Source organism: Trifolium pratense, linkage group LG2 (genome assembly GCF_020283565.1).
Source record: "Trifolium pratense cultivar HEN17-A07 linkage group LG2, ARS_RC_1.1, whole genome shotgun sequence".
Classification (NCBI taxonomy): Eukaryota; Viridiplantae; Streptophyta; class Magnoliopsida; order Fabales; family Fabaceae; genus Trifolium; species Trifolium pratense.
Window position 1 is genome coordinate 25,904,273 of NC_060060.1, and position 11,132 is coordinate 25,915,404.

The window sequence follows — 11,132 nt, forward strand, 5'->3', positions numbered from 1 at the left end:
ATTTAAGGTTGTCCATCTCATCAGCCAATATGATCTTTTCAGCTTCGTCATTAAAGGAAGATACATAAGCCTCGGGACTTGCATCAGAAACTCTTACAACCATAATATATCTTAAATTGATCTCTTCATCGTTTTTCTGGCAACTTTCACACCAATACCCAGCAGCAGCAATGCTTTCACATTTCAGTAACTTTCTTATTGCAAGTCTTACAAGCACCATACCACATTGGCTGATATATATGGCCTAATGAAACTTATGTATCCTCTGATGCTAAAGAATGCAGGCGTCTCGGCCTGCAAGGAGGAGTTAGAAGTTATTTGTGAATGTTGAATGCAATCAAAGTACAATGATTTCATATGTTTGTTGCGAGAATTGAGATATCGCCCCACAAAGGCACAACAACTGTCTTCTTGGTTTCATTAGCAATAGTAATGTCACGCATTGGAATACTCTCGTTGTTGTTCTTCCTTCGAATTCTCATTGTTGAAGACACATTCTTAATTAACGACTCCAACAACATCGATTGATAACATAAAACATAATTTATATTGCATAAACTGTTTGAATAAGCTCAAAAATAAGCTAATCCAAACGGGCCCCAGATACATCATTGTTAATGAGTGATGGGAGTAAACATCCATTTTTATTTTTGAAAGTGTCACTCGCTTCTATGATAGTTTTTGAATCATCAAAAAATATTTTAAAATCTCTGAATCGAACTTCAACTAGTTAAAGTGGTTCTTGATGTTATCTTTAATCACAAATCCGTTTGTTCTTGATGACGTGTAGCATTAGTTGGACTATGACTTAGTCATTCTCATTCAAAAATGAAGTTCATGTTTGCATAGACCAAAATAAAATTAAAATACTCCTGGGCTCGGCCCCCCTTTGCATACCAAAAAAATAAAATTAAAATACTCCTACAATTAAATGAAATTAATGTTTGGGGACTAAACTGACAAGAGAATGAATCAATCACATTGAATTCCAAACTAAAATCACCCCAAATTGAAACCCTAAATCAATCTTATTCTTCTCCCTTTATCCTTGAATCGTAAGATTGAAGATAATGGGGGTTCCTAGCTAGTTCCTACATTTTCTCAACCTTCAAGTACACATGGTTTGATCCTTCAAAAAAAAAAAGTCTGTGACTCGATATAGGTTTTGTATTCGATCTCCAGCTCATTGTAAACAAAAAAAATTAAACATGATACAATAAAAATTATCCAGTTTAGTTCCATATTTTTTAGCCGATCAAACTCATCTCGTGACTATGTGAGAACAAACAAGGAGCTATCTTAAAAAGGCTCGAATAAATTGTATTTATTGTAAGAACACAAAAACAAGAATGCCGCTTAAACCGAATAAATTGTATTTATTGTGAGAACACAAAAACATGCCGCTTAAACCAAACCAACCAAACTCATGGAAGACAAGATATAAGAAAAATGTTTTGTCTTCAAAAAAAAAAAGGTCATGCTACACAAGTTTTTGCATTGGAAATGACACTTTTTATACTTTACAAACATTGACTACACAAGTTTCAATGTAATTTTACTATAATTAGTAGGCGGCTTTGTCTAATGTGAACAATCACATTAGGTTGTGCATCGTGCATAAGGACTTTTTACCATTAGATTAAAGTGGTCTATCATACATCCTCCACACCTAATCTACTCTCTCTTCTTCTCTTCCTCTCTCTCCCAAACACGTTCATATCTTCTTTCTCACAAATTCCACCTTTCCGGCAATACCACACCCACGTCCGACCACCAATAGATCGCCATCTTTCCGGCCACCGCAAGCTCACCCACAAGTTTCAGTTAAGGAATTTAAAACGATTCATGATCAATTTTGAATTCCGGTGAAATGTTATGCAATTATCAAATCCAAAATCAAAAATCATCTTTAATAACAAAGACATCATAAGTAAACCTGTAAAAATAAAAGGTTAAAAGCGGGAAAAAAAAAAACAAACAAACAGTAGATCCATGCTCATCCCTTCCGATCCGCTGGTGAATCACTTTCTGATTTCTGGCCGTCGTCGTTTGGCATCATTTTCCGATGTGAGCCGATCCGATTTCAGAAGGACAACGAGTCAATCCGACTCATGACGGAGCGTCTTTGCCGGAACCGCATAGCCAAAATTCGTCGCAGAGCTCCTTTGTACCGTCAAGCATCTCTCAATACGACCCTCCACCGTCGTGCGCCGCCACTCTCCCCTTTATTGTTCGCTTGCTGGCGTTTGATTCTGACGAGAAAAAATAATTGGGAAGACAATGAATAGATTTGGTGTGAAAGGTGTACCATTGCATTTGGTGGAATGCTTGATCTAAGGGTTAAAAATAGTCTTGCATGATGCAAGACTTGTAAGAGTTGTGCACAGTAGACCTCGCCTAATTAGTATCCTTAACTAGTGCCCGGGGCACTAGTTAGCATTTTCCAAAAAAAAAATATAAGAAAAATGTTAAATAGTGGTCCGGGTATTAGTTAAACACATAAATCTGAAAGTTTTGTCTTGAAACTTGTGAATTTAATACATTGAAAGTATAAAGAATTATCTTATACATTAATTTTATCTTTTATTTCTATTTTTGATATGCTTAATAAGTGTCTCGAGCACCTGTTTAGCATGACTCTAATAAAAAATATAAATAATTAATAAAAAATATAAATATTTAGGTGATGTCAATGATTAATAATGATTCCTTTTATTTCCATTTTCTTTATTGATAATATTTGTATTTCTCTTGTTCAAAAACAAAATATTTGTATTTCTAATTTTTTTTTATACAAATTTTAATTTTGAAAAAAATTGTGTTCTCTATAAATAAATAAAAAATAGAAAAATCGACAGTTACTTTTTGAAGTTTTCTTAATTATGATAGTATATGTTTAAGGCTAAATTGCATGTTTGGTGCCATGTTTCCTAATTGTGTTATTTTGGTCTCCTAGTTTCAAACGAGCGATTTTGGTCCTCAAGTTTCATAATTGTGATTTTGATCCCTAATTTCAAACGAGCGATTTTAGGCCCTACATTTACTCCTTTTGCATTTTTTTCTCCATGTTAACTATTTTGACAAAAAATTAAATGTAAACACACAAGTTCAGCACATGCTGAGAAAACATTTTTTTTCATTTCCCTTTGCATTTGCTTTTAATTAAAAAAGCTTTTTTTGTGTAAAAAAAAAATTAAAAAACATTTTTTTGGTCTTTTATTTTTCTTCCACTCTTTTGTCCTTTTTTTCTTTCCATTTTTTTATGGTCTATGACTAACTGCCAAATAATGTTATAATGTTCATCTTCCAAATTTAAAGTGGAAAATACCGAAAATTACAACTTTGTTAAAAATATAAAAGTTACCAAATTTTATACAACTATTTAAAAAAAAAAAAATGTTTATAGAAAAGGATAATTGCACCAAAATTTGGTATTCTCTTTGATTAAAAAAATAAAATAAAAAATTGATATTTTCTTTATATATATAGGTATAATAGCTCTTCGATTTGTCCCAATGAACGTATGTCGATTGATAGAGACATCACATTATATATTCTAAGAGTCGAGGTTCGAACTCAGAATTCTCCACTTATTCACCTAAAGGGGTAAATTTCTATCTACTAGGTTATTTGACAAAAAAAAAAAACTCTTTGATTCTAGGCTATCTTTTGTTTTAAAAATTTTGTACATCATATATATGTGTGAAAACAAAATGAAAATAGAGCAAATCTTTTTACAATGAAAAAAGTTAATGAAGACAAAAAAGGTTTAACTGATCCTAAATTTCATCTTTTTTATTCTGCAAAAGAGTTTCATCCCCTAAACAAGTTTAAACTTTGGCATTTAGTCAATTTGGTTAATATTTGAAATCAAGCTGATATTACATCTATCTCTTGATCATGACACTATGGGTGCGTTTGATCTGCTAAAAAATAGGGGACTGGACTGAACAACTTTTGTTGTACCCTATTTGATTTGAAACTGGTTATGGGACTGGACAAATTAGGCAGCAAAAGACAGTACAAAAACAAGATTTTTTGTCCCTCACTAAACCACAGGACAACTTTTTATCCACAGTATAACTATAAAACATACGAAAATACTCATTTTATTTTCGAATATAAAAATATTATCGCCCTATATCTCTCCGGTACAGTTTTGTCCTGTCCTGTATTATCTTGTTCTGTCCTGTTCTGTCCTGTCCAGTTCTTGCTGTTTTACGAATCAATCGCACCCTATAACTACTTATATAAATCATTTCTATTTTAAAGAAAGAGTACTAAAAGAAAATAGCTAGTATCTGAAAAAGATTTGTCAAATCTGAAAATGCAAGACTACTACTTCACATTGTAAAAAAAAAAAAACTGACATTAAATGTAACTTGATTCTATTTCCTACATCTTATTGATTTGATGACATCAAATTCCAATTGGCTTTTAAGTACATAAAGCACAAAGATTCCAAGTGGTATATTTTTTGTACTACAAACAAAGAACTAAATTGAGGCCTTGGTTTCTGTCTTGGAAGTTTGTATCTTATCATTTTCTGATTCCAAAAACTTTCCCCAATAGGGATGTTGCCTCCAAACCATATGCATTTCTTCAAGTGGAATACCTTTTGTTTCGGGCAAAAATTTGTAGATGAACGTAGTCATGATGACCACAAAACATCCGAAGAAGATGAACAAACCAAACTTGAAGTGACATAGCATTTCCGTGAAGAATTGAGCTATGAAGAAAGTGGAAGTCATATTGACACCAACTGTAATACTCTGACAGGCAGATCGAATTTCGAGTGGAAAAATTTCGCTAGGTACTAACCAACCTAGAGGTCCCCAAGACCAAGCAAAACCTGAAACGTATACACAGATTACACCTACGATGGTAATTGCATACCACTTAGGTAGGTGTCCTGGGTTCCCGTCTGTTCCGAATGTGACGGCAATAGCAATTGTCATGATAATCTGTGGCCAGAACAAGCAAAAAATACAAATTAAAAATATACAAACACAATGAAGTGAAAAGAGTTTTTGTTAGTGGAATTTGAACAAATCGCTATTGTTTCGGACAATGCTATTTACTACAAAATATTGTCAAATAACCGCAACAGCAGTGCTATAGTATTGTTATGTAGCGGAATTTGAATAAATCATTATTTTCTGTGTGCAAAATATGAAACAAGTACCTGACAAATCAACATCTGAGCACCACCCTCAAGGAAAAGCGCACGTCGTCCAAATTTATCTACAACAAAGATGGAAACTAAAGTGGAAATGGGTTTAAAACTTCCAATGATTGCGGCAGACATGAGAGAAGCTTGACTTCCAAAACCAATTGTTCTGAACAAAATAGGAGCATAAAATGTGATCACATTCAATCCAGTGAATTGTTGGAAGAAAGGAATCAATATAGCAAAACAAAGTTGTGGCCTATATTTTCTCTCCAACAATGTTTTCCATGGGTGCTTCACTTTATCAGAGGCTTCACTAGCAGCAATAATATCTCTGAACTCATTGTCAACATCATCAGTACCGCGAATTTTCACAAGTTCCTTTCTTGCCTCGTCATGATGACCGCGTGCAACAAGTGAGTTTGGCGAATCAGGAAGACAAAATGAACCTATAACGAAAATCACCGCAGGTACCGCACCAAGCCCCAAGCTTAATCTCCATCCTTCACCATTCCATATCTTCGAAAAGTAGTAGTTGAAGAGATTGGCTGAAAAAATACCAATAGTAATCGACAATTGGAAGCACATGTTTAGACCTCCCCTGTATTTATATGGTGCCATCTCTGACACATAGATCGGAACTGACTGCAAATGTAAAAACAACAAAAAATTAACAATCGTTTAGCAGAAGAACATAATCTGTGTTTAGTACCAGATAAAACAATGATCCAAAACAAACACATGTGAAACTCTCATTATTTTTTTTCACAAACGCTTGCAAAAGGAATAAAAACCTATGAAGCACAGACACAAACACGGACAGTCGGACACCGAGCACGACATGGACGCTAAGACATTGACACCAACAAAAATTTGAGAAATGACATAATTCAATGTAATCATAAGTGTCACCTATCTGACACCGGGACACATCTACTCCGAGGAGTGTCCATGCTTCTTAGATAAGAACTTGTTCAGATCTAAAGAAAATGTACCTGATTGGCACATCCAATGCCAAAACCAAGCAACAACCTTCCAGCAATAAGCATCCAGATATCCATGGCTAATCCATTAAGTAATGCACCCGACACAAAGAACATTCCACCCAAAATCATCGTTGTGCGCCTACCAAGAGCTCTTGTTATGCTAGATGCCGCAAGACCAGCAATAAGAGCACTAATATAAAGGGAAGATGTAAACAATGTCAATATCTGACTATTGAATTTACAATATTGATTTGAAGAAGGTTTCAAATTATGCTCTTGTTCATAAACAGATGGAAAAAATCTTTTCAAGAAAGAATCCATTGATGTCACTCCACCTATTAAACCAATATAGGAAAAATCCATGTCAGACATTTCATCAATCATAACATATGCATAAAAAAAATCACAAAATCTACATTGTTTTCATCATTAAAAAAAATTAACACTTTTTTAGATCAAAATTAAGTGATTAAGTGAAATTAACAAATATCATAACCCATTTTTCAGATCAAAACAAAGACAAAAAGGGTGTAATTAATTCAAAAAGACATTAACAAGAAACCAAAAAAAATTAAACTTTTACAAAAAAAAATTATGGAAATGAATTAATAACCTGAAACACCATGATCATAACCAAAGATTAATCCACCACTTGCTGCCATAACACAAGTGACGATGACCCTAAAGGTGAGTTTTCCAGGATATTTAGAATGAACATCTTGAATGATTGATTCTTGAGTCATTTTTTTGTTTCTTTTAGCTTAATGAGATGTAAAAATTTGTGTGTATTTTTGATACTATATATATAAAAGAAGTGAAGACTACATTAGCATTTACAGGTAGAAGAATGAAACACTGATTCAAATGAGACTATTTATAGAATTTATATGTATCTGTCTTTCTTATCCATCCACTGGTTTCAACAGATGAGTTGATTAGATCAGTTCTGTTTAGAAATTATTTTCAGAATTACTTTATTGTTTACTAGTTTGTTGGATTACAACTTTAAATTTAATTAATTAAATTTATTTATTTAAGCTTTTTTTTCTCCCTTTTTCGTGCAATATTGTTAGGAAGCATTTGGAGTTATCAGAATTACTTTTTTTTTTTTTTTTTGACAAAAGAATTACTTATTGTTTACTAGTTTGTTGGGATATAAGTTTAAATTAAATTTCCAAAACAAAGAGTTTAAATTAAATTTATTTATTGAAGGCTTTTTTTTCTCCTTTTTTCGTTCAATTAGGAAAGCATTTGAAAGTTTACCAATAAAGAATTCATCCAAGTGGTAAGAATTTTGCTCTCTTTAAACATATGGTCAAGGTTCGATTCCCATTAATGTGTTTGGAGAAAATTCGATTGAGATATGAGAACACACGTTTGTGTGCCTACAGATTTTCCGACGGAGATATATCATGGTAACTAAAAATAAAAGCATTTGAAATATTCATTTTTTTAGAGTAAATTTTTATTTTAAAATATAATGAATATAAAGTACTTTTTTTATATAAATCGAATAATTATAATATATTAAATTTTCTCACAATTTTTTCTATATATTTATTTCATTTGGCAATAATTATAATATATTAAATTTTTATTTTCTCACAATGTCTTTCGCAGAATAAGAGAATATGTGTACGTCATGATAACCAATGTTGGAACCATGAGCTCAATCATCAACCCCTCGAAAATAAAATTTGTAAGGGTGAAATGTTTAAGTAACACTTATGAAATTTGTAAGGGTGGAAAAGCCCCTAAGTATAAGCTTGTAAGGATTAAATGCTTAAACCTGGGTAATCGAGTTGGAAAATTATAAACACATTACCAATTGTTGGTTGGTCAGTGTTAATTAGCACTGAATTTGATAAGGATGGCTATGATTCGATCCCCTGCAACTGCGATCAGGAGGTGACTGAAACTACTTAATGTCAAAACTGACTCCCAAATTAGATTAAATTGGTGGTGAAGACCATAAAAAAACTATAAACACATTGTGCGTATGTAGAAAATTTGGTTGGTAGATGATAACTCACCTTATGTGTCACACAGCTTCTCCGATAAAGATTAATCATCACTAACGGCGGAAACTTCGTATCATTATCATGGTAATGGTAAAAAAAAAAAATATTCAAGGTTACAACATTCATGGCACTTGATTCACCATAACTCATTTCACTTTCTTAATGTAACGTTCTTGCCTATTAATGTTATTTAGTTGATTTGAATGTGGGTTTAATTTATTTATACTTTATAGTATTAATGGCTAGTGGTAAGATGTTCATTGATCAATTGTCTTATATCGATTGGATGCTCTGTAGTGAGTGTGTGTGTGTTGAAAAAACTATTTTCATAGACTAAAAATTGATTTTGATGTAGATGATTGAATCATTTCTTTAATTTAATGGAATAGACATACATTTTGTTTTATTGTGTGTATTATAAATTTATAACACTTGAAAGTTGCCTTTGCAAAAATATAGAAAAAAAAGTAATAACACTTGAACCGTTTATCTTAATTTATTTTGTAGTCAAGTTGAGTATAATAAAGAAAAATTCAGTCAAGAAAAAATACTACTTATTTCAGCATTAGTGATTATGACTAACGATTACGGCATTATGACATAAACCTTACCATTAAAAGTAAGGGTAAAAACGATTACAGCATTAGTGATTTTTTAGTTTTGTCACAAATTTTTTGTTCTTTTAGAAAAACAATGTACAATTAGTGATAGTTTACCATTTGTATCCTTACTAAAACTAAAGTATTAATTAAATAATTTTTCTCTTTCTCAATAAAGTAAGGGTAAAAATGACTTAACTTATCAATATTTACTATTATTTTTTAATTTGCGTGTAAAACTCTAAAATAACTAAAGTTTTGGGAGAGAGAGAGTAATAAAAAGTTATGAAATTACAAGAAAACTCAATAAAAGCTTCGATTTCAATTTCATTAATTGTTCATTTTTAAAATCTAATGAATGAAATGTAAATAGTTAATACACCTGGATGAATCTACATCATTAGATTGTACGTCATATCATTTAAATATAAAAATCACAATTTTTTAATATAAAAATTAAGTGAAGGACCAAAAATGAGTGATTTTAAAATAGGGGGACTAATTTAGTTAATGAGTGAAAATAATAGGACCAAAACAGTAATTAAGCCTTTATTTTTTAACTGAAAATAAGACATAGCGGGATAGTGCGGTGGTGTTGAATGAGATAATTGATCTTGCAAAAAAGAGGAAGGATAAATGTCTTTGAAGATTCTTTTCGAAAAGGTGCATGATTCGATAAGTTTGAATTTTCTAGATTATAAAATGAGGAGAGTTGACTTTCGTGGAAGTTGGAAGAACTGGATGAGGAAATGTATATTTTGTAATTCAATGTCCGTATTAGTTAATAGTAGCATCACTAGAAATTTGTTGCACATTAGGGATCAAAAGAGGATGACCTGTTGACTTAATTTTTATTTCTTATTGTAGTTGAAAATTAGGTCCAACGAGATTAGTTGACAAATTTGAAGAAATAAAAATTGGTCCAACGAGATTTCTTCACTTACTGGAGGTCCAACGAGATTAGTTGACATTTTTAGTAAAAAAAAAAAAACAAGATTAGCTGTCAAATTTGTTGCATAAATTTGTATTACATGTTTCTCCAGTAAGTGAAGAAATCTTTATTCATCTTCTTTAATTTGCGGACGACACATTGCTTTTATGTACTAATACTAATAGAGTTAATAACTTGTTGAGTGTCAAATCAGTTCTCCGAAACATTGATTTGGCATCTGAACTGAAGGTTAATTTTGTAAATTTCAATGTTATAAGAGTTAATTTGGAGGGTAGTGAGTTGTTTGCAGCCTCGTATATTTTTTTTTTAACGTAAAGTATCTACTCCATTTCATTCATAATAATTTCACGAATACAAAGGGGAACATCAATGAAAATGTGGAAACTAGCTAAGGATGTGGCCTCTCTTGCTAATACAAGAGCGACCTCATTGGCTTGTCTCCTAATATACTTAACCCGAGAGTTTCTAAAATGTGTGTTAAACATGGTCCTACAGTCCTTAGTAATATCACCAAGCTCAGACTCATCTCTATTCTTACTATGAAATTTAGTTACAACAATTTGTGAGTCAAGCTCGAAATCCACTTGCTCCAGTTGTAAATATCTTGAATTCATTTCATGGCATGCAACAATCTCAATGCCTCACCAATGTCCACTTCTTGATCATGAGTCAACTTCCGTCTCGTATTGTTTTTCTTGTTGTGTAGGATTTATATCTTTTGGATATGAGTCAACTTCTTATTAACCGAGTCAATAAATCAGTTCAATGTTGTCCCATTTTAAGTTTCTTAAATTATTTTTTACAAATAGCATAGTCACTATTTTAATAAATCGTTTTGATTAAAAAAAGGTTAGCACAAAGACATATTGGTGGCAGTTTTTTACTTACTGAAAATGAAAATGATGCTGTAAGCGATTGGTTTGGCTTGTTAGAGTAGAAATAATACTACTACTACTAAACACCAATCAAATTGAATGAATGAAAGTTGTTGGAATCTTCTCACATTGGTCACTGTGTGAAGTGTGAACATCGTACCAACGACAACCAAGTGATCGACTAGGTAGAGTAGAAAGTGGAATCCATTTCATATCATTATCAATCTATGGGCAAAGCCACCATTGTTACATTTACAAATGGTCACGGGGGTATGTGGGGCTACATTGCAAGTAGAATGATTGGCACTAAACAATTATTAATGACACTTTTCTAAGACTACCCACAATGGTAGTGTTGAATGTATATTCAACAGCAATATACAAGTTGAAACCATTGGAGCTCTATGTTGAATCCTAGGTGGATGAAAGAGGTGTTGAAAATTTTCAACTCAGTTGAAACTGACGCGGGGGGCCAGCTGGCGCGATTTCATTTGCCAATCCAGGCGCGTGTGGCACACGCGCAGACAAA

The 11,132-nt window shown here is 32.2% G+C and overlaps 1 protein-coding gene across 1 annotated transcript; it reads right to left on the minus strand.

Annotated features, from left to right (window-relative positions):
• Positions 1–4,320: 4,320 nt before the first annotated feature.
• LOC123911574 (sugar transport protein 12-like) lies at positions 4,321–7,151 on the minus strand. Its single transcript, XM_045963024.1, has 4 exons — positions 6,770–7,151; positions 6,166–6,491; positions 5,186–5,815; positions 4,321–4,964 (listed from the first exon to the last, which is right to left on the minus strand). The coding sequence occupies exons 1-4, from the start codon at positions 6,897–6,899 to the stop codon at positions 4,497–4,499; spliced, it is 1,554 nt and encodes a 517-aa protein (XP_045818980.1). The 5' UTR covers positions 6,900–7,151; the 3' UTR covers positions 4,321–4,496.
• Between the last annotated feature and the right edge of the window lie 3,981 nt (positions 7,152–11,132).

Bases quoted from the DNA above. Each gene is read 5' to 3' on its own strand.
- LOC123911574 (XM_045963024.1), bottom strand. From the start codon at position 6,899: ATGACTCAAGAATCAATCATTCAAGATGTTCATTCTAAATATCCTGGA. The intron at 5,816-6,165 runs GTACATTTTCTT...TTACATTTGCAG, and splicing joins GCATTGGATGTGCCAATCAG to TCAGTTCCGATCTATGTGTC. The intron at 4,965-5,185 runs GTACTTGTTTCA...TTCTGGCCACAG, and splicing joins CTCAGATGTTGATTTGTCAG to ATTATCATGACAATTGCTAT.